Raw genomic sequence first — 25421 nt, 5'->3', positions numbered from 1 at the left:
ATAATAGTTTCCAACCTGGACTATTTATTTGTGCCACACATTACAATACAAAATTTTTTCATTCACTTCTCTGAAAGACTTCTTTGTCTGTAATCTCTTAATAATTTTAATGCAAAGTAACAACAACAATAGCAAATAAGCACCCCCTTAAACGTTTTTATCGTACGTCTACTTTCAGTCAACAAAGCTTTTTTTAATCGTTTCACACGTATGTCTACTCTGAATAAACAATGCTTTTTAACGTTTCAGTCGTATGTCTACTCTCAATAAACAATGCTTTTTAACGTTTCAGTCGTATGTCTACTCTCAATAAACAATGCTTTTTAACGTTTCAGTCGTATGTCTACTCTCAATAAACAATGCTTTTTAACGTTTCAGTCGTATGTCTACTCTCAATAAACAATGCTTTTTAACGTTTCAGTCGTATGTCTACTCTCAATAAACAATGCTTTTTAACGTTTCAGTCGTATGTCTACTCTCAATAAACAATGCTTTTTTTACCATTTCAATCGTATGTTAGTTCTTAGCCACCAAAGCAAAGCATCTCTAAGTATTGAAAAATACTGTTCACATCAGTCGATAAGATTCGAAAATGTATGAAATTTTTATTATCTGGTATAATGTGCTCGTTCAACAAAAATTAGGACTTATAAACTAATTACGACGACAAAGGGTTAGAACGCAACCGAAAGATTTTGCACTTTTAAGTAGCATCCCATACGGTCATGTACGTTGGCTCAGAGCAAAGCTCGTAATAAGAGAACCCGTATAATTCTGTAGTAACTGCGATGGGCATAATTTACGAACGTGAACATGTAGAATGCTACATATGGAAATGCAAAATCTCTTTATTTTTACATTAAATGCATTATTCACACAAAAATAGTTAGTACACAAAATACATAAATGCAGAAATCAATGGATAAATAGTTCATTAAAAACTTTTGAAACACACTCACGAACATTGAAGATTCAGAATTCTATCTATAGGAACATAAATGTAGTTAACATTGCTTCGCACCAAACTTTACATTTTGATCAATTGATGGTATCAAAGAACGTATATTTGAATTTCTCATTCACTCAACCGATTGAACTCGCGTTTAGTAAATCAACTAAAAGTCTTACCTCTTCTAAAGAAGATACTACGTTTTTTAGGAACCGGCTATAATTCTTTATAGACTATGATCGCACGTACTCCGTTTGTCATGCTTTCGGTCTAGTTTACGGATGAAGAAATCTCCGGTTTTGGTGCTTTTGCTCTAGGTTATGTGACCAGAAAATACACTTTGCTCGTAGCGCTGCATAATAATTTTTATAACTTCAAAGAAACAAATAAAGTTTTTTTTTCTTTAACCCTTTACTTTGAAGCGCAGCTTTAAATTTTTCGAAATAGTAATGATTTCTCATAATAGTCTCGAGATCATTCCTAATACTGCACATAATGACTTATAAAAATCATCAATCATCAACTTCTTGTCGCCTCATGAATTCCTACTTCACTTTTAAAGTTTTTCCAACTGGCAAATCGTTTCTCCACAAATAAATACCCGATGTATCCTAAACTAGATATAATCAGAAGAACGTATATTTTAATGGATGTGCAGAAGTAGTTGCTGTAGGCGAAAGACAAACAGAAGCCAAGTGCGTACCACACATGAAAGGCTGAAAAGGCAGCTTCTTCCTCTGCTTTGAAAAGCACTCCATAGAAGGCTGAAAAGAAATATTAATGCATTTATGTTTATAAACAGATAATAATATATTAATTAATAAAATGCATCGCATTGTTGTTCGTGTTTTCAAGTTTATAAATATATAATTGGCAAGTTATTTAACTTTCAATTTAATTTCCTCTATAACACTTTGCGTGTATTTAAGTTATATCATCTAAAGATATTAAATATAAAAGATATAAGATATAAAAGATATAAAGATAGAGTATTATTTTGTCACACAAGAGCTGCACTAAAATTTTTTCCCCTGAGATTATGTCATGGAGGGAGGATTCGTACCCACCAGAATTCCTCTTTAAAACAAATTTTCAGTTAATTATTTTTTTCTAGTACAGAAATGTCTAAGCTGACGTCACTCCTTTTACCTGTCCACTGGAAATCCATCAATGATCAATCAGTTACAGATGCAACCAATAGGAATACGTTTATATTGGGATAGGAATACGAATAGTTCAATAGGAGAAGTGCAAACGTTATTGTTTGAATGATAGTGAAACTTAGATTTAGTTCAGTTTCTTACTTGGTCATTGAGATGTCCAAACTAGAGGCTGAACAGTATCATTGAGTAAAATAAATAAATCAATTGTAGTCTGCGTCATTGCTATTGGACGATTCATATTCACATCCTAATATAAGCGTATTCTAATTGGTCGCTATCTGTAACTCATTGATCATTGATGGATTTCTAGTAAATAGGTAAGTAAAGTGATGTCAGTTTAGGCCTCACTAATAGAGCTCCAAGGGAAATTTAAGCATCTTCGCTTTTCAGGAAGTGATGGAAATTTCGAATGGTGATAAATTATGGTGATATTCGAATGGTGATATTCGAATGGTGAAGGTCAGAAAATGATCGAAATTCATATTTTCTTGAGGTACAAAGGTTCAGTTCGAATCTGCGCCTTCTAATGTGTTAATATTAGAGAAATCTCGCAGAGTGTCACGGTTTCCCTCTTAATTTAATGCTAATACCATTGCAGCTTCATATTACAAGTGAGAGTTTTTTTTTGCTTCACAAATCACAGAAATGTTAAATGGTAAAAAATAAGAGGATAATTGCGATTTACACAAGACAAACGCTGCGTGAAATTTCTCTATTCTTCTTTCGCGAACAAAGAAAGTTAATTAAAATACATGGTAAAAAAAATATATTTTTTTGTTGGAATCATAGTGTAAAGTTTATGTGGTTTTATATCTGTCTACGCAATGTGGGGTTTACAATAATAATAATAATGAAATGTAGCAAATTTTGTTACAGATAATCTTTAACTTTGTTATAGAGTTTTTTATACTCCTGGTTGCCGGTGAATCCCTTTTTTTTGTATCATTGGTTTTTAAAAACTTACACCGAATGTATGCTTTTCAATAATTCCTATAAAAACACTTTTGAGCAGCGATGGCTCAGTGGATAAAGCATTCGCTTTCCAATGCGGCGAACCGGGTTCGAATTCCGCATCCAGCGTGCACAGACCACAGTGCAGACGTGAAATAGCCTCAGTGGTAGACGGATCATGGGTTAGAGTCCCTTTGCCGTCAGGCTAACCGTGGGAGATTCTCGTGGTCTTCCACTCCACGTAACACATATTCAGGTTAATTCCATCAAAAAGTCCTCCACGAAGTTATATTTCCCCCAATATTTGATCCAGGAGTTCCCTTGTCTTCTGGATTGGGTTCAAAATTACAAGGCTACGGAGTTGAACATTAGTAGTCGTAAACTCAAAAATTGGGTCGGCTGTTCAACGACGGTTATAAAATAAAATATAAAAACACTTTGATGTTATAATATGCTTGAATTTGAATTCATATAGCATGTGTAATACCTCTCAGCTGAGACCATATAATTCCTACGAAAGCACCCCACATTCCAGCAAATATAAAAAATATTTCAGGATGATGAGGATCTGGACTCCAAAGAAGTAACAGAATATTTGACGCTATATTTAGAACAGCAGCAAATGTAAAAACCGGTATTCGATTAAATAGCTTTACTAGCCAGCCTGAAGATGATGCAAAAACTGCACAGAAGAATCCGTAACATATTGAAACAAGTGCAACGTGGTACGTTCCCCAAGCACAGCCAATGAACGCCTGTAAAAGTAGATTACATTAAAAAAAATCATTTTTTGCACATTATAAATAATAATACACCATTAATTACATTTGTATTTTTTTCGAAAATTCGTTAATTATATGATGAGGTATCGTTTATTAACTAGCTTGTGTTGCAATATAAAATTACCACATTCTCTAAAGAAGTCAAATTCGCTACCTTAATTATAGATAATTATATTACGAGATATCGTTTCTTATGTGGCTTGTTAAATCATTAATTATCATACGAGATATCATTTATTGGTTGGCTTGTTAAATTTTTAATTATATGAAGAGATATCGTTTATTATCTAGCTTGTTAAATCGTTAATATATGAAGAGATATCATTTTATTATGTGGCTTGTGTTACAATATAAAATTTGCTGATTACCCTATAGAAGTCCTATTCTCTTCTTTAAAAAGACGTTATATTACAGGGTAAACGCTTCTTGGTAAATCCTGTTTTACCTACCTGAGTAATTTAAAATACAGAGCGAAGTTGGTTCAGGTAAACCATAAAGTTTCAAATGCTGAAAAGTTTTTCTTCAAAATATTAAAATGCAAGCAAATGATGGCAGAATTACTCAGAATTGAGCATCAGGGAAGTAAACCTGCCATAATAGGTTCGCATTTTGACATTTCGAGAAAAATATTCAAGATTTGAAACTTCAGGGTTTATATTAGCTTTATCCAAACCCACGTTTTCTATATTTTAAATTTTTAATTACCATTGTTGATAAAACAGAATTTGTTACGAAGCGTTTCTCAATAAATTGTTAGAAGGGGAAAATGATTTGATAAAGATTTTTGTATCGAATTTTAATCATAAAAGAAGTTAGAAATATTTGTTTATAAAGAACCATAGTGTCTTCATACACCCATTTCCTCTTTTAAGTATCTCTTTTATGGCTATAATTTAAACTCCACATAATTTTAATCTTGGTCTGACTACGTGGTAGGCATATAAGCTAGTACCCTTACAAAATTTCGACAATGCAATAATTTTCACCGTATATACTTGCCGGACCTATTGTTGTACTCAAGTGTGAAGTTCATGACTTACAGCTCTTTACCACAAAAGTGAATTGCCCTCCAACTGATTGTGATCCTGGTATGTGAACTACTATTTTTTTAGTTGAACCTTGAGGAGGCAATATTAACTAATGTTTAATAAACTGCAGAAATAATGAATTAATACGCATAATGCAAGAACTCATCCGAAACTAAACTAAGATTAACGGAGTTAGCCATTGAGTGGAAGCAGTAAAGTAATATTCGGTGAATTGAGCAATGAGTTGAAGCCTAAAACTAATATTTATTGATTCGGACAATGAATACCAGTTGCAAACTAATATTTGTTGAATTGAGCCTTGAAGAGTTGTAAACTAATATATATTTTTTTAACTGAGCATTGAGACGAAAATAGAAATTTTAAACCGATTACGATTTCGAGTGTGAAACATTGGTGTTTTAAGTATATGGGCTATTATTATCTAAATAGCGTGGAATCAGGCCCAATAAGCCTAATCTTAGGACCCACGATTAGAATTTTTTTTTAAATCTTTAAACTGCAGTCGGAATTCTATTTAACGAACTTCCATTCTACGAATTTCTCTATTTTACGAATTTTTTCGAGGAACCAAGAGCATTTTGGAAATTTTTTTGTAAAATAACTTCCATTTAGCGAAGTGAATTATTTTCCATTTAACGAACTTTTCATTGAGATCCACTTTCCCTATTTTCCGAAATATTTCTTAACATTTTAAACTTGTTAGAGCAATTTATGGGGGAATTGACCTTGAACAAATTTTCGAAGCCACTGCTTTTTGAAATGTATTACTGTTTTCTCTAAAAATTATCTTTGACAGAGCAGTAAATTCCCTTTCCCTTTTTGTTTGCATTTCAAACGAAAAACTCAGTTCAAATTAACGGATTTTATCCGTATCAATTTAACTTAACGCATGCGTTAATGTATGCTTAAAATAACTTTTATAATAAAAGCAACTATGATTTTATACATAAATTTAGTCTTTTTTTAGTTGAAAATGTATATAGCATGATAGTGTAACACCGGATAATGTTTTGCTCTATTCTTGCTTTTCATGCAGATTTCTTTTATGGTTAAGATTTATAAATAAATAGTAGATACTAGTTTACAAGATAAAAGTGCATCAATTGCTATTTTAATTATGTCTAGTGTTTATGAATTTAAAACTTGTTTTGTGCTGTTTAAGTGTTTTAAAAGGTGTTTTTCTATTTAATGAATTTTCCATATAACGAGCTTATTATCGGTATTTAGCGACTTTGTTAAATAGAGGTCCGACTGTATTTCTTTGATATTAAATTTATCTTTACATCTGTAAAAAGGAGATCTGGTTTTGTGTTGGTTACATATAACAAGCAAGAAACAAATAAATAGCTTAAGGACACTTTGAGAAAAGCAGTATTAAAGTATTTGTCTATATTTACATAATGGTTATAAAAAAAACTGTTAATGGAGATTTGAAATATTGACTGACAAAATTGTTTCTTCATGCGAAGTTACACGCAAATACAATAAATTATCCGAAGCGTAAACTAAAAGGAATCAAAAGTTTTCTTAAACGACTGATTTTTTCTTCACAATGAGCCATTCAGAATCAAATATCTTAAGATTTACCTTGTTAAATTCTCCTGCAAAGAAACCTTGTGCTTGTCCAATATAAAACGATGACGGAATTAACAGCACCAAATCGAGACGTTTAGCCAAGTTAAATGTTGCCATCAACAAATCTAAAGAGAAAGTAGCTTTCTTGGAATCTGAATCTATTGGATCCAGAAATACAGCCACAATAATGACAGATAAAATGCCCAATGCAACACAAACCGAAGTTAAAGTTATTCTTATCTCATCCGATATCTGGTCCACGTTTTGCGTAAAACAGTTCGACTCGATGTTGCAGTATTCAGCACCGCACACACAAGTGTAGTTGCTTAAAGAATTCTGAGGATCAATTCCACTCTTCGTAATGAAGTACGAAATCATGTTACCAGATAAATGGCATATTAGGTATGACATACCATGGATGCCAAACACACGAGCTGTCACAGACTCGATCTCTTTCTTCCTTATTGCCAAATTACTGTTATTTGGCGATGTTTGAGAGTTTTCATTGAAAATATTATCTGTTTTGGAAGGTACGTTGAAATCTACGTTTGATTTTTCATCTACGATCACAGTTTCTGCAGAATTGTAGAGATTACCAATCCCATTTGATCTCTCGACATACCCATCTTCATTGGCAAAATTGTTTGCAATGTTTGTTGAGGTGGAAGATTCCCTATTGGAATATCTCTTCCTTTCTGAATTAAAGTCATTCTGAGAAATGACAGTTTCTTTAAGATTTTTATCAGAATAAAACATATTTGACTCATTAGATCCTCTTTTGGATCTTATGTTTTCTTTCTTCGAAAGGTTTAATTCAGCAAACATTACAGATATATCATTTAGATAAGTTGCTTGAGAACCCCACAAAGTTGCTGCACCCAATCCAATTAATATAGATGTGGGGAGCATTAGTGACCAATGAGGGTAATAGTTTGCCGCTATGTATGGAATGTAAGTCAACATGGAAGCGACAAAAGTTGCTTTGCTTCCAAATCTTTTAATTATGTATTTTGGAAACAGTAAGGAAGATATGCAGAAAGCGGCGTAGTCTATTGCTTGGCAAATGACGCCGATACCTCCTTCCTTGTTCATTGTGCTCTGTAACATAACAGGTCCATCATATGCAGTAAAAAGGAAGAAGACACCAAAGCAAACTACTGCAATGTTTTTAATCATTCGCTTTTTGCTCATACAGCCTTTGGAGCCTTCGTGGAGGATTTCTGTTCTCTCGTTAAACTCTTTCTTTCTTTGCGTCATGGTGAAGATTATTGGTGAGACCTGCTTATATCATGTCACCTAAAAATAAAATAAGTTTAAAAAAGTCACTAAAATTTGTGATAATTTACAAGAAGTTTATAAGGCATGCTGAGATAATAAAGTAATCTATAATAGACTCTCAAATATAACATTAAGTTTTTTGAATACCTTTCCTTTTTAAGAAGCAGTATCCAAGTTTAAAACTTAGTATATATTAGCGACAATTTACAAGCAGTTTATAAGATATGCTGGAATAATAAAATAATCTATAATAGACTCTCAAACATAATATTAAGGTTTTTGAATACCTTTCCTTTTCAAGAAGCAGTACTCAAGTTTAAAACTTAGCGTATATTAGCGACAATTTACAAGCAGTTTATAAGGCATACTGAAATAATAATTTAATCTATAAAAGACTCTCAAATGTAACACTAAATTTTTTGAATACCTTCCAAGAAGCTTTAGCCAAGTTTAAAACTAAAATTACTCATAACTACTAAAAATACTTTAGCAATTTTTAAATTTTGAATTTAAAATCAAAACTTATATTACATTTTTGTTTCAATACAAGTAATACATTTCAAAGTAGTAAAATAATCAAAGAGATAATATTTTTCTCAAACATGCGAAAAGTTGTGGTCAGTTTAAACGTTAGACTTTTTATCCAGAAGAATAAAAAAACGTCATTTTTTTTCCTTGTTTGTTCGAGATGGAAAAGTTATAAGGATTGCTTCTCTATATTACATTCAATTGCAATTTTTATCAGTTCTGTTCTCTTTTTTTCTCTCCCAAAACATTTAATTTCTTTTAATGAAAAAATGACTTTCTTTTACCAGTTCGGACAATTATTCTTTTCATTAAGTTTTCCTTCCATGAAAAAAAGGAGAAAAGAAACTAACATGCTGAAAAATTAAAATAACACACATATACAAAATATATAAAAATAAAACAAGATTTATCCTCCACTTTTGTCCGTAAATTTTAACTTCTGAAATCATTTGTTTATTAGCAAATTAGAGAAAAAATATACATTAAAAAAATAGTTAATAGAAAAAAAGATTTTTTAGGTTAAAAGAGAACTTCTTAAACGAAAAAATTATATTTATTTACAGAATAAAGTGATTTGTAAATTATTCGCAAAGTGAACGAATTTGTTTATATATTTTTAAGTGAATTATACGTTTTTTGGATGACCATTTTTTGCTACAATTCGACGTTTTAGCTTTATGTAAATTTTACGAATGGTTAGTAAAATTTAAAAGTGAAATATACGTTTTTTTTTTTTTTACGTAAAATTGATAGCTCTCTGTTACATGTAATCCCTCGCAGTTGAGTAGTTTAAAAGCTTCCTTTGGCGGGAAAGTGTTTAAGTCAATGCGTTTGAGTCATTCAAATTAGGTAGGTTTTATGAATTATATTTACAAAAAGTAATAAAAATATCACTGCACTTTTTTTACAAAAGTAATAAACTTTATAATAGTAAAAGTAATAGTACTTTTTTACAAAAGTAATAAGAATATCACTGCACTCAAGAATGTAAATATTACGTAAGCAAATATCTAAAGAGAAGAAGAGTTATAATTTGTCTAAAATAAGAACTCCTCTAGACATTCGTCTGGACCTGTGGCGGTGACCATGGTAACGAGGTATGACTATTTCAAGTAGGGGTGTGGGGTCACTGTTTTGGAGTGGTTTCGGTTCAGGTCGAGAGAAAGAGAAACTCTTCTTTCTATTGTGTTATTCCAAGAGTGAAGCTACCTTCCCTAAAATGCGCCATTCTTGTATCCATAGCAACAGACAGCCTCCGATTTTGTGGTGGGAGGAGTTCTTAGCTTAGACAAACTATACAATTAGCTTATTTCTGCTGAAAAGGAGGGCAGAAAGCATGTGAAATGCTTACGCTGTACAATAAATTCTTTCAATCGAAAAAACTTTTATAAATTGAAAAAAAAAAGTAAACTTCGAGGAGGCGTTAAATTTAAAAAAATTCCTACATAAGCCTTACGTTTGCGTTTTCTAATTTCTAATGATCAAGGAGTTTAAAATCAGTTTTTATAAAATAGTTTATCATCATAGAAAAATTATATTAATTTTTAGTATACTTTTATTTCCATCATATTAATGCATACCGAATATAAATTTTTTTTTTTAATATTAACATTCTTTAAATAAGTTAAGTCTGTATTAACTTAGTTCATTCTTAGGTAAGACAAGATTTTTCACTTAATTCGCAGTAAATTACTTGAAAGTAAATAATAGATTTGGAATTATCCATCTTTAATATTAATCAATTAACAATAATGATAATGATTGTGACAATAATAATATAATATAGAAATATAATAAATAATAATAATATAATGTAATAAATAATAATAATATAATATAATAAATAATAATAATATAATATAATAATTTAGTAATATAATAACTATAATAATATAATATAATAAAGAAAAGTTGACTTCATTAAAAGTAGCACGTACCCCTAAGCTCTTGATCACATTGGAAATGGATTTATACATCTCCATTTATGAATACGAATTCATAACGTGTATAAGGATTGTATAAAATTTAAGGATTTTAAACTTGTCATTCTATTTTGTGTTTTTCAGGGTCACATGAGTACATAAACTTTCAAGGTTAGACAACTTTCATACTAAATATAGAATGATATCTAACCAAAAAAAAGTACACAAAGATGACTTCCAATTTTTGACTTTAAGACAATTTTTTGTCTATTCACTCTTAAAATTTCCTAAGAAAGTTTAAAACTAAAGCTAATTCAATAAATGATTAGAGAATTCCATAATTTATTTGTTACTTAATTTAAAGTTTTGAAATTTACTTCAAGTTTAAAGATGTTCTATTTTATTTGACCATTTCATTACTGTTAAAAGTTACCCATTTTAAGATTGAACATTTATTTAGTAATCTATCATTACTATTATTTTACATATCTTAGAACTTAATTAACTTTCAATGTGATTATTGCGAAAATGCTCCATAAGACTATACTTTAAACAAATTAAAGGAAAAAAATTAAAGTTGCTTAAGCTTCTTAACAGAGTTTATGTATACATACCATAATTGCGTGAAATGTAAAAGATAGCAAGTAATCAGTCACTTTTTGAATAAATTATAATCGCCATTATAAGAAAATAACAGTATGTAGAATTTTTGACGTGACAACAGTAATAATAAGTTGTAACTAGAATTGTAATCATAATTTACAAGAAGTTGTGTTTACAACATGGAAAAACAAATTCGACTAAAATTACCGTAATAACATTTCTGGTAAAAAAAATAAATAAAAGAAACAATCCTACATGCAGTTTTCTAGTAATTAAAGCCAAAATATATGGTATTAAAACTATTAATTTGGTAATTTTTCCGTTTCTACGGTAACGGTTTACCGAAAATTCTGGTTTTCAAAATTAAAGTTCTTTTACTACACATTTAGTAAAAAACACAAAACAAAAAGTTATTATTTTACCGAATAAATTGTTTTTTTGCCATGGACTAAAGTATCATTATGAAATTACTAAATTTTACTACAATTTTACCAAAATCATTACCAAAGCGCTTCCGTAAAAATTCCCATAGAGCCAGAAACTCGGTAGATTTTACCATATTCTGGTAGTTTTGATCACAATTTTTATTTTCGTTGATCTACGATTAACGTTAATCATGATCTACGATTACAAATAAATATAATTTACGATTACAAATAATCATGTATATGATTACACGTAATTATGATATCAGATTCATTCTTACGTAATTAACAATTTGTATGGTAATTATGATACAATTATGTTAAAAAAATTTTAATAACCTTTTATTACGAAAGCCCTTAAGAAAGGCTCTTTTTTATACACGGATTTTAAATTTAATTAATGAGAAAAAGAAAAAAAAAACATGAGCTAATTAAATCAACAATATTATGGGATAAAAAATTCTAAAGTGGAAAATATTATTTTTTAATTATTGCTTATGAAAGGAATTAATATTATATAGTACAAGTTATAAATTAAAAAAAAAAGTTTTATTTAAGGTAAATTTTTTAGTTTCAGTACGTGCGAACCAACAAGTTTTTCAGAAGATTAGCAATAAAATCGTAACATTTGTTAGTAGAGATGCACTTTTTTATATATCTGAGTTAAAATTATTATTATATTGCATTTAAATAAAACTCATAAAAAATTGTGCACAAGCATTTATGAAATAAATGATTATGTAATCAAACCATGATATTGTTCGAATTACCTGTCCGTGAAATAGTAAGATAAATGTAAGAAAATGTTAGAAAATGTCAACATGCAAGAAAGTAAACTTATGCTCAGCGCAATGCAATATTCATTAAGTTTAAAATTATGGAAATTATTTTTCAGAGGAATCAAAATGAAGTATTTCTTTTGGCATGGTTTCTCTTGGAATAGAATATTACAAGTTAAGGAAATAGAAAAAATGCCTTCATATATATCAGAATTTTTAGATTTAGTGAATTAATTTCGTTTTGACACAGTGTTAAGGAAACACTTCGTTCCATTGTTTACTTCTGTCAGTGTCCTAAGATAAGTGAAAATAGCCAATTGTTTTCACATAAAGAAAGAATTTGTTTTAGAATATTCAAATTTTTACATTTGTGCTGTCATAAAGATGTCAATTGTCAAAAACGCGTTAGAAATATATGGCATAGACTAAATATATAACCTGTTAATATGAAAAATATGTTTTACCTATGTTGGAAATACCTTTGTCTATGTTACCTTTGCTTGATTACAAAATTCATTCGCTTAAGAAAAATATACGAATTGGAAAAAAAAAACAGTCGACATGTTTCCAACGCTCTACTTGATCAAAAACTTCATTTGCCTCAATATATATATATATATATATATATATATATATATATATATATATATATATATATATATATATATATATATATATATATATATATATATATATATATATATTTGATGATAGTGATCTATCGTTTGTCAAAATGGGGCCGGGATAGCTTGGTTGCTAGGACGATGGACTCGTGTTCGTGAGGTCGTGAGATCGGATCACGCCAGAGAAGAATTCTCGTCTATTAAATTGGTACTGGTGCACGTTAAATCTGTCGGGGACATAAAATCTTCCAAGTTTCCATAACAAATCAATATCTCTGGGGGTACTGAATTGGAGATTGATCGTTCTCTGGTTCAGGTCAAAACTACGATCTGTGGCTGAATGAATACAGCATGAATGGGCCCTCCCTGTAAAACGGGCTGTGACGTGTGTGTGGTTGAAGTTGTATTCTTGACTATGAATGGCTCCACTGAAAATGAAGAAACGCACCCTCTGCCTCAAAAATTCGCTATAGTTTCTCATATCAGGCTTGCTGGTATTGGCATGGGGCATAAGTAACAACATAATATTTGTGAAAGTTATACTTGAACTTCCTAGTACACAGATATTTTTTTATATTTTGCCCCAATTTATTTAATTTTTTTAAAAATTATGTGACATATATATTTTAATTTTTTTGTTTCGTTTTTTAATATACAATTTTTATGGAATTAAAATGTTAAAACCTGACCTAGTGGCATTTCTGCATTCATTATGAGACCAGCGACCTCCAATTAAAGAATTATTAATTTAACACACCACCATTTAATATACCACCAATGAATTGTTTTTAAAATGTTTTAAGTTTAACGAATATGACATTAACAATTAAACATGGTACATAAACAAATTACAAAATTTTAATGAAAATTAGAGCATTTATCGAACCACGCATAACAAAATTAAGCTTAATATATTTTATCTGTAACTAACTTTAATTGCTCCTATCAAAATCAAGTATAGAAATTAAACTATGTAACTGCAATATTTTATTACAGTAATAAGTTATAGTAACAAAATAAAACTATGCGATCGTGAATTAGTACAATCAAATATATAATGAAAATATAATTTTAAAAAAATCAATTAACACTTTATTATAAAACGACACAAAAAGGTTACTACTGAAAAATTTTTTTCCATTTAAATGTTCAAAACAAAAATGAATTAAACCTATAAAAGTTTCAGTGTGCTTCAGATCATTTACTATAATTTATTGATGAAATATTAAAATTTTCTTATCGCTTCGATATTGTGATAAACAAACGGCTGATGGCACATACAAAGTTATACATACAATTGCCTACTTGATAGACATGGTTGAGCTTTAATTAGTTCCAACATTAGAATTAATTTTTTATGCATCATAAGAAATAATTATATCCTTATAAGAAAAATTAATCTAATTAAATAAATACCAATTAAAAATACATAAAATATACTACCTATTCTATTGAAAATTATTTTCAAAAATAAAATATAAAAGCTTGTTGTTTCAATAGTATCCTATAAAACGTACATGTAATGGTATTGGTAAACAAACCTCCTCTCATCCCCTCTTTCGGATTGTTGACTATTAAAATGTACAGAACGCAATCGAACAGTCTATAAGATAAGATACCAGAAATCTATTTCATAATACAGCGAGATTAAAACGTTAAAAGTAGTTTATCAAAATAATAACAACACAAAAGAAAATGAAAATATTGTGGAAAAAGACAGGGTGTAGTGGTAGGGGTACGCGGGTTGATGGTGTATATAACCACATTTTTTTTCCTCCATCAAATACTATTTATTCTTTACTCTTACTATCTTTTTTATCAATTGTAGAATAGTTTAAAAAATTTGAAAATGCATCTTTAAAATTTATGTGGAATAAAAATATAGTATTTATAGTATTTGCATTTTGTAATAATAATTTTTACTTACATAAATTATCTTAAGCGTTTAAATTAAATGGGAAAAAAACTTACTTTAAAGTAGTCATAATTTAGCGTATCATGTATAGATAGTAGTCATAATATGTAATAGTAGTCATATATATAATCAAATGAAAAAAGACTTATTCGTCTCGGGGAAAATAATCACTTACCATGCCGGTTTTAATTACACAACTTTATTGAGACAAAACACATAGAGAACTAAAACTACATATACATAAAACAAAAATTAACATTTACTATTCACGTGACTTTATACTGCCATCTATATTTCATTTTGAAAACTACTTTAAGCATAAACATCCTCCCCCGCCATGAACCCTTAGGGGGTTCTTAAAATGTTATACATTCATTCAAACTTTAATTTCAAAGATAAAGCAGCAATAGATCAACTACAGAAAATTTTAAGTTGAAGAATCTTCACACAAAACTAAATCAACTTTAAATGAAATATATGTGAATCGTAGACAAACAATAAACAAATTAACTATAACAAAAACAAAATTGATCTAATGAAATGCACTTACAGACAAATAACCATCATAAAATTTTGATTTAAAATGAAAATTAAATTTGACTGAAAAATTAAAATTAACAGTTCAAAGTTCGTATGAGTTCAAAGTTTGTATTCTATAGGCAGTGGGCAAAGTTTAACAATAGGACGTTTTAACTCACCATTTGCAGTTTTCAACCTTACCACTCTGATTTTACCATCTGCTCCAGGATAAGTCTCTAGCACACGTCCCAACTTCCACTTCAGTGGAGGTAAATCATCTTCTTTGATTAGCACCAGTTCATTTACAGCAAGATTTTTCTTTACTTGGAGCCATTTCGGTCGCCTTTGAAGAGTGGAAAGATAGTCAGTTGACCACTGTTTCCAAAATTGTTGTTTCATTTTTTGCACTAACCTCCATCGTTGTAAAGGTGTAATCACTTCCTTTGAAAGATCAGAATCCGGTACTGATGTCAATGAAGTACCAATAAGGAAATGACCAGGCGTCAATGCCTCACAATCAGCAGGATCATCCGACAGAGGGGTAAGTGGCCTAGAATTAAGGCAAGCTTCTACTTCAGCAATCAGGGTTAGGAATTCTTCGTAGGTGAGGATCTGTTCACCGACAGTTTTTTTAAGGTGTGACTTCATAGATTTAACAGTAGATTCCCACAATCCTCCATGATGAGGTGCCGCAGGAGGATTGAATTTCCAAATGATATTATCCTTTGCAAGATAGCCTTGAAAACCTTCATCTGAAGAGAGTGATGCAATCAGGCGTTTCAACTCTCTATACGCACCAACATAATTTGTCCCACAGTCACTGTGTATCTGATCAGGTTTTCCCCGTCGAGATGTAAATCTTCTTAAAGAAGCTAGGAAGGTATCAGAAGTCAGATCACTTACAAGTTCTAAGTGAACTGCTTTTGTGGATAAACACACAAATAAACAAACATAGCATTTCATAGTCTTCACACCTCTTCCTTTTCTGGACTTCACTTGGAAAGGACCGGCATAATCAGTTCCAACAATGGAGAAAACTCGGGAAGGTGTTACTCTTACTGAAGGTAAATCAGACATAAATTGTGTCAAAATTCTAGCATTTTGACGATGACATTTTACACAACTGGAGATAGTCTTTCTGACAAGATTCTTGACTCCAATTATCCAATATTCTTGCGTTAATGCTGATAATGTCATTTGAATAGTTCCATGCAGATGGCTTTCATGAAAATATCTCACAATTATCGTTGATAAATGATGACCTTTTGGGAGAAGTATTGGATGTTTTCGACGGTCAGAAAGATTGGAATTCTTCAATCTTCCACCAACTCGGAGCAGTCCCGATGAGTCAAGAAAGGGTGCCAAAGGCAACAGATTGCTATTTTTTGGGAGTGTCTTCTCTTTATGCAGATATTCTATTTCAGTACCAAAAGCACATTCTTGAACTATCTTCACCAGAGATTTTCTAGAATTTTGAATCTCTGCAGTTGTTAAACAACCACTAATCTTTGCAGCTGGAAACTTGCAATTTAAATTAAATCTTCTACACCAGGCAAATACTCTTTGCAATTTAGTCCATGACGAAATTTTATTTATGACGTTCATAAAATCAGGCTGGCTTTCTTCCTTGCAATCATTCATATTAATGTTCATGGGCTTGATTCGTTTCTCAATACGAACTTCATCGTCCAAGTGTTCGCTATTCCAAGAGCTAAAACCTCTGCCATTATTCCATTCTGACTCTTCAAGTCTCAGCCAAGGAGGTCCATGCCTGTATTTATCTCCTTCTTTCAATTCGCTTGCATTGCACCCACGTGTCAGCAAATCAGCAGGATTATCGATACCACAGCAATGTCTCCAATTTTCTGGTTCAGTTTTCGCTTGAACTTCCATTACTCTGTTCCCTACAAAGGGTTTCCAATTGCTAGCACACCCCTTGATCCAATGTAAAGTCACCATGGAATCACTCCATAAATAATAATTGTTCGTTATGTGGAAAACACTTCTCAAGGAGTCTAGCACTCTTGCACCAAGGACAGCGGATAAAAGCTCTAGTCTCGGTAACGTAATTTTCCTAACAGGTGCAACTCGAGCTTTTGCAAGGACAAAGCTAACTTCATACTGTCCTGATTCATTGATGTATCTGAGGTAAGCTATAGTACCGAAAGCTAATTCACTGGCATCGCAGAAAATATGTATCTCAAAATCGATGTTCTCTCGACTAGACCTAGGAAAGTACCAACGAGGTATAATAATGTCTTCCAGTTTCGGAACTTCAAATGTCCATTTCTTCCATTTTCTTCTCAAATCATTAGGTAACTCATCATCCCATCCAAGTCCTCTTTGCCAAGTAACTTGCAACAATATCTTTGCTCGAATCGTGAATGCAGCTATAAACCCGATAGGGTCAAAAATCATGCATGATAGTTGCAAAATTGCACGCTTCGTGCAAATAGTACTTGAGAGAGAACAGTTTATGAAAGATAAATCCAATTTCAGTTCATCTTTCACGGTGTCCCATATGACACCTAGTACCTTAATAGGAATCAAACTATTTTTGGAAGGTTCCTCGAATTTCGTTTCTTGCCAATATTGCGATAGTTCGATGCTGTTAGTTTTAAAGGCACGTAAGTTCATGTTGGCAGACATAAGAATGTTCTTTGTGTCGTTACACAGTTCAATAGCGTCTTCTAAATTATTCACACTTGTAATTAAATCATCGGCATAGAGGCAATCGTTTAACGCCGCGTATGCTAACTCGTGTGACCCTTTAAATTTCTCAATATGGTGCTTAACTGTAGCGGCTAATAAAAATGGCGAAGACTTAACCCCGAACGCAACTGTAGTGTTCCGAAAAATCTTAATCTCATTTGGCGGCATCTGATCAAACCAAAGAAAGCGCTGACAATCTCTATCGTTTTTATTTAAAGAAATGCGCAAAAACGCTTTCTCAATATCTGCTATAATTCCAATAAAATTCTGTCGAAACCGCAAAAGAAGATTTAACAAATTAGGGTTAAGATTTGGACCTGCCTCTAAATTATCATTCAATGAATAACAATTTTTATCTTTAGAAGATGCATCGAATACAATGCGTAGTTTTGTACGCGATTCCTCTTTATCCCTTCTGATAACTGGATGATGAGGCATGTAATACATATGGTCTGACGAAATCCCTTTCTCAATAGTAATAGGTTCAATTACACCCGATTTTAACTGTTCTCTAAACACTTCATTATAATCCTGAAAGAGAGTCTGATCTTTCTCAAAACGGGTGGTCAAACTCCAGAGCCTCCTCTTAGCATTCGAAAAATTATCAGAAAGATTCATGTTTTCTCTAAAAGGCAACCTAACCACATATTTTCCATTTTCAAATTTTATTTCATTTTCAAAGCGTCGCAAAATTTCCATATCATTAGTTAAAATGCTATTATCATCGTTCCCAATAAACAAATGATCTATTTCCCAAAGTTTCCTTAAATTAGCATTTAAATCACCATCTGAATTCGTAACATTTTTCCTTTCCGAAATACAAACGTTAACTGATTGAGTTCTTAAATTCATAGATTGCGTAACTCCACTAATACAATAACCGAATAAAGTTTCAATACAATAAAGGCCTTTAGAAAATTCTAATTTATTTCCGGTATAAAATTTCCACATTAAATCGCATCCCAATAAAATGTGAATTTTCTCTTTTCCCTCAAAAGAAAACAATTCTTCAGATGATAAATTTAATTCCTTTAACATTCTTTTAATCATATCATTCGGAGCCTGCACGTGGCAATGAGAAATAGAATCAGTTATAAATAATTCTACTTTCGCGCATCTGCTTGGTTTATTTATATGAGATAGGTTAACTGTCGTGACCCCGAAATCTTTTTGAATTGGGTTATTTCCAAATGTATATACTTCTAATCGCTCAGTTCGAGAAATCAATAAATTAAGACTATCTGCTAATTCCTTCGTAATGAAACTACAGCTACTAGCTGAATCATAAAGCATTAAAATATTTTTAGAATTACATTTTTTATTTGGATTACGCGCAGTTACCGAACACGTGGGCAAAATTATAGTCTTGTTTTGACTATTGGCCTTATGCGCAATACTAGAAATAATTGATTCAGGATTTTGAGGCGCGGCTGCTGGCTCCTCATTTCGCTTTTCTGAGTGATTTGTTATTATCGGTTTCTCTTTCCCAAAACAAAACAGTTCGTTATGATTTTGACTCATACATTTTTTACATCGAACATTTTCCTGGCATTCTACACTCAAATGACCTTTACATAAGCATTTAAAGCAGCGACCTTCTCTTTTTAATTTGGCCCTTTTCTCAAAAAGTGATAATAAGCGACAATTTAAAGAATCGTGTCCCTTAAAACAAAATATGCATTTTTTATCTTTTATGATAGTAGTTAAGGCGGAAGTGTGCGGATTATTTCTTTTCGCGTATGATTCGTTTGCCGAACGATGATATGGAGGGGAATAATCAATTTTTGGTTGTGTTAGCTGTAATGACGATTCTCTCGATTCTAATTCGATTTTGATAAACTTCATTAATTCATTTACATTAAACTGACCTTTAGATTCTTTTATTTTGTTATATCCCAAACTAACATCAGGAGGTAATAGTTTTAGAATTATGGGACACAAAAGCTGGCCATACGAACCAGATGCGACCTTCAAACTTTCAAGGGAACGAATATTAATTTCAAGTTGATCATATAAATTTCGAAACGCTCTCAAATTAGAAGAGTTTTTCACGGGTTCTAAATTAAGGAGTTTAGTCATGTGACCATTAATTACAAGATCCTCTCGTCCAAATCTATCAGATATTAATTTTATGCATTTGTCATAATTAGAATCTGTCAAACAAAAACCCTTAATAGAATTTAATGCCAAACCACCCAACGAATTTTTTAAGTAATGAAATTTTTCGACATTTGATAATTCGGTATTTTTATGCACTGCATCTTCAAATTGGGCCCAAAATTCAAGCCATAAACATTTCTCCAAAATATTTAGGCAAAGTTAATTTCGGTAAAGAAATCAATTTTTTGTGTTCTATCATGGGAGTTCTATTTAATGAACTTAGAGGTAAATTTTCGTGACTAGAAACCGATTGCGTTTCTTCATTAATTTTATCAATTTTTCGTTTAACTTTACTTTTCCATTTTAAAATTTTCTCCGAATATTCATCAACCGAAATTATTTCCCTTTCAATTTCGTCAACGGAAATAAATGCCTCTATCTTTATGTTAAGTTTTACAAGCTCATATTCTTTTTCAATCAATTGATCGTATAAGGTTTTTAGTTCTTCATTTTTATTCTCATCATCTAAATTTTCATCTTTATAACAGGATTCTATTTTATTAAGCAGTTTAGTCGTTAATGCTCTATATGTTGTTCTCTTTTGAATGGTTTTTTTCTTCGAGTTTTCATCAATTTCATCTGTCTCATTATCACTGACCGACATGGTTATTCAAATTCAATTCTAAAGTTCCCAAATTCAAAATTCAATTCTATTCAAGTTTCAAACAAATTCAAAATTCAATTCTATTCAAGTTTCAAACAAATTCAAAATTCAATTCTATTCAAGTTTCAAACAAATTCAAAAATCAAAGTCACTTACATGAGTCATCCACATCTGCCCCACGTAATGGCGCCACAAATGAAAAAAGACTTATTCGTCTCGGGGAAAATAATCACTTACCATGCCGGTTTTAATTACACAACTTTATTGAGACAAAACACATAGAGAACTAAAACTACATATACATAAAACAAAAATTAACATTTACTATTCACGTGACTTTATACTGCCATCTATATTTCATTTTGAAAACTACTTTAAGCATAAACACATATCATATATAATCATATCATATATATAATAGTATCATATACATAATCGTATCATCTATATAATAGTAGTCATCATAATATATATAAATATATATACATATATATCACTAAAATCTTCATATGCATCATAATTGCAATATGTATTTTCGTATATTTTTATATCAATAAAAATATGCGAAATGTTGAACACTACTACAACGCTGAAAAAATACAGTGAAAATATAATTTAAAGCAGCACTATTTGCGCTATAGTACAGCATGATATATTACTGTTAAATTGTATAACAACAATCTGTAGAAATTTTTAAATTAATTTAGTTAATTAATTTACTAATTTTTTAATTAAATTTGAAAAAAATTATTTAAATGAATGAAAACTAATGCAGGCTGTTATTTAATGACTGCTGTCATTATATATTTTTAGAAACCTTGTGAAAAATGAAGTCTCAAAAGCTATGCAAATGACTAATCACAAATTAATATTTAAAAGGAACGAAAAGAAAAAAACATTTTTTATTAAGGTGGGCAAAAGTAAAAGTGGAAAAATTAAAAAATTGTAAAACCAGTTTATTTGGAAATAAAACATAAAAGTTGTTTTAATCGAATATGAACGCGTTCCAGTAACACAAGACAAATATTAATTGTTTTTTTTTAATGATTTTAATTCCATTTTCGCATTTTTTGTACTAGATTAAGGTAGAACGGATTTTTAAAACGTTTGTCTTATCTCGCTTAAAAATTAATTTGTGACCCTAAGTATACACAGTTTTTCATTACTTCAATTTTTGCAAAGATTCTAAGAATACATATTCATAGTCAATTAGACCCTTAATATGGAAAGTGAAGAAAAAAGTCTATTTTATTTTTCGCATTACATTACTAGAATGGTATATAGTTTCACTTATTTTCAAAAAGAAAAAAAGCCGATTTTTTTTCATAAATTTAAAAAACACGTGATAAAATTTTTTACTTTTATAATTTAAACTATATTTTCATTATACCAATAAAAGCAATTGCTATTGTAATATTTTACAAAATCTTCTGTTTTATGATACAAGTTAGTTTTAAAAAATAAGCCACTTTTCTAGAATAAGAACAGAAATGAGTGCAAGTTTAATAAAACATTCAAAATTTCATTACTTAAAAAATAAACATTATTTTTTTTAAAAAAAATTAACATGGAAAAAATAAATAATAAAGTTATGTTTGGTTGACAGTTTCCTTTTTGAAACTTCAGATAAAAAAGACTTTTTGAGAAACATATTAAAGAGTAATAAAAGTTTTCATAAACTTGCCTCTTAATATCAATGACCCATAGAACAATGCGATATATTATCCAATATAATATTTGACGAGTCCAGAAAATTCGTGCCACTATTTCTCAAAGTTAAAAACAAATTTATCTGTACCTGTAATTCAATTACAACTGTTCTAGTCTAAGTTTTCAAATCATCCTTTTATTACGAATCATTTTATAACTGAATTATCATTCATTAGATATGACTTCGTATCTTACAAAAACAAGCATTTGAAATCCCATTTTCCCAGACAACTGTCTAGAGTTTCTAACGATCTGAAGGAATTTCTGATTCAAAGGTGTAAATGATAAATAATGTATATTGCTGATGTAGAGAAACTTTTTCATGTACACTATTTTCTTCAAAAAGAAACATTTGTTTCTTCTTCTTAATATTCGAGTTGCATAGCATTATGACGTAACCAACATTACTTATTTTTATGGTAGGGTTTGTATTTGCATAACAAGACTCTCGATGTTCAATAAAATGGCCAAATGATAAAAAATTAAAAAAAATCACGACGCCGAATTTTTACGACTCACATGCAAATATATGAAGTTTTTGGCTTTTTTTTGTTTTAAATTTTTCTTTTTGACAAATAATAAAAATATGTTATCGTCTGTCAGACTATTAGTAACATGTCTGTTATGCAAACTTCTTTTCTTTCCAAAATGGCAACAACCATTTATTTACACTTGAATACAAGTAGAAGTAAGAGATAATTTCGATGGTCAGACTGAAGATTTATTGAAAATTTTGACATTTATTGGATTTGATAACTACAGAGAATGGACGAGACGAAACGATTGAACACACAGGCTTGATTTTAAATGCTGCCCTAACAATAAAAGACTTTCGTTAAAGTAATAAAAGTTAGTTTATCTCAATTGTAAACGAAGGCAAGCTTGTCCAAACATTTGACACCGAAGTTCTGTTGTTTTCTATGAGGAGAGCTACAGGAAGGCGATATTGCTTGATTATTTGATTGGTTGATTATTTTTTCATAATGTGAACATGATTTTCATGGAGAATGATAACCATCAATGGATGTGGTAGATTGGTCAGTTTGGAAGCCAGGCTAATCAACCTTACAACCGCAAAAGTTATTGTCTGATTGATAGCTATTCCATTTCGTCAAATAGAGCTTCAAAGATGGTAATTATCATAAATGGATGTGATAACTTAACCACTATGGTCTTTAGGCTAGCCAGCCTGATAGCCACAACAATTATTGACTGAGTGATAATTATACCATTCTGTGAATAAGATCTTCATAGACAATAATAATCAATAATGTGGTAGATTGATTTGTATGGTAACTATAATAAAGATAAAAAACATTCAAATATTTATTCTTGTTTAAATGCATTTAATGTCTCAAAATCATTACAAGAACTTTATAAGAAATTTTTTCCTTTAAAGATATTTTAATTTTATATAGTAGATTTATATAGTAATAAGCACTACGGGTGCGAGGCTAGCCAGCCTGATTGTTACAACAATTATTGAATGAGTGATTATTATTCCATTTCGTGAATAAGATCTTCATAGACAATAATAATCATGAATGGATGCGGCAGATTGACCACAATGATCTGGAGGCTAGCAGACTTGACAGCCAAAACAAATATTGACTGATTGATAATCAGTCCATTGAGTGAATAAGATCTTCGTAGACTATAATAATCATGAATAGAAGCGGGATATTTATCATTATGGTCTCCTAACTGACCATACATTCAACTCACATAAGAGTTAGATTCTTTCAAATTCTTTACAACATTGAGATGAGCTCGATATTTGAATTTATAATATTTTCTGAGCAAGAATTAACATTTCCAGGTTGGTTTCGCATTTGGTACTGTAGCTTTGATTAGTTTTAATGGGTGTTAAAAAAAGTCTTTTCACTTCATAATTAATGATTTTCGGTTACCTTACTGAACCGACACAAAAGGAAAAAAAACATCTACATATTTAAGTTTGGCGAAATGTATTTAATGTTTAGAAGGAAAAAAAATCGTTACCCATGAATTTCATAACAATTTTTTTTCAATTTAAAAGATTTTAGTTACGTACAGTAGATTAATACAGTAAGAGTTTTTGATAAGGCCTTGCATTTACTTCATTACTTATAAATCAAAAATAAACAGGTCTCTTCCTTTTTGATTGAGTGGCACTAAATACTGGAAAAAAAATTTTTTAGTTTAAAAGAAGCTTAAATAATTCAAAATTTGATCCATAATTTGTGTAAATGAATTTACACTCATTTTGGTTCTTAAAGTTCATAAAAATAAAAAGTCAAGTTAGGGTATAAAATAAAAAATTAAATAAATAAATAAATGAAAAAGAAATTAAATGAAATAATTTTTACCAGAATCGCTCAAAAAAGTTTTAGGAAGAGGACATAGAAATTTAAAAAAGTTCAAAAGAAAGAAAAAGAATTCAGTTTGTATGTTGCTCCGTGCATAATCATTATCAAAATTTTTAACTATAAAATTAATATTTTGTTTTTGTGCATTTTTAAATTAAACAGTATTTCTCCGCAATGCAATTTTGATTAATTTTTAATTATATAATTTATTTTATGATTTTTGACATAGTTTATATTATTAAGAAGTTTCTGCGATATTTGTGAATTAATTCTTCAAATATTAGTCAAGCTATGGTTATTTCGAATTTCAACAGATAGTTCACATAAAACAAGATAAGCATTTTGAACATGAATTAAAAACTTACTTCAATTAAAAGTGGGCTATCCATCCTAATTTTTTTTAAATAATTAAAAATTAATAAATTTTTTTCAACTGAAAATCTTCTTAACTGCTTCCCTTGAATTAGCCATAAACTGATATAATTTCGATAAATATAACGACAATCAAACCTGCCTCCAAATTCTAGAAATAAGAGAAATAAACTGGCATTAAAGTAACAGAGTGTCAGCTGTGTTGTTTCACATGTCATCTAGTGTTTCTTGAATTAGTATTGCATGTCTTTATTTGCACTTGAGTCATTCAAAATTCTCATTATTTGTCTTTTTGGCCAAATAATAAATGCAAATAATTTTTAATTTTATTCTTAGATTTTCTTGTATTACGGCACAATAATATCTTAAATATGTTAATATATGAAATATATATGAAATATAATGTATATGAAATATATATGAAATATATATATGAAATATAATATGAAATATA

General features: G+C 30.1%; 2 protein-coding genes across 4 annotated transcripts; both read right to left on the bottom strand.

Moving 5' to 3' along the window:
• Positions 1-4: 4 nt before the first annotated feature.
• LOC107445985 (N-acetylglucosamine transporter UNC93A) lies at positions 5-25139 on the bottom strand. Of its 3 annotated transcripts, none has more exons than XM_071181222.2 (4): positions 24961-25139; positions 6482-7765; positions 3551-3818; positions 5-1713 (listed from the first exon to the last, which is right to left on the bottom strand). In XM_071181222.2, exons 2-4 carry the CDS (start codon positions 7724-7726, stop codon positions 1469-1471), a joined length of 1758 nt encoding a protein of 585 aa, XP_071037323.2. In that variant the 5' UTR covers positions 7727-7765; positions 24961-25139; the 3' UTR covers positions 5-1468. The 3 variants fall into 3 exon arrangements, with proteins under 3 accessions (XP_071037323.2, XP_071037324.2, XP_071037327.2); XM_071181223.2 differs by lacking the exon at positions 24961-25139 and adding an exon at positions 14071-14201; XM_071181226.2 differs by lacking the exon at positions 24961-25139 and adding an exon at positions 14145-14199.
• Positions 15182-20537, bottom strand: LOC147806303 (uncharacterized). The gene is made up of 2 exons (XM_087149620.1): positions 20228-20537; positions 15182-19926 (listed from the first exon to the last, which is right to left on the bottom strand). The coding sequence occupies exons 1-2, from the start codon at positions 20535-20537 to the stop codon at positions 15182-15184; spliced, it is 5055 nt and encodes a 1684-aa protein (XP_087005746.1).
• Positions 25140-25421: the final 282 nt, after the last annotated feature.

Source organism: Parasteatoda tepidariorum, chromosome 8 (assembly GCF_982258835.1).
Source record: "Parasteatoda tepidariorum strain Cologne lab strain chromosome 8, Ptep-v5.0, whole genome shotgun sequence".
In the NCBI taxonomy this organism is placed as follows: domain Eukaryota; kingdom Metazoa; phylum Arthropoda; class Arachnida; order Araneae; family Theridiidae; genus Parasteatoda; species Parasteatoda tepidariorum.
This window is presented reverse-complemented; position numbering and strand designations above follow the sequence as displayed.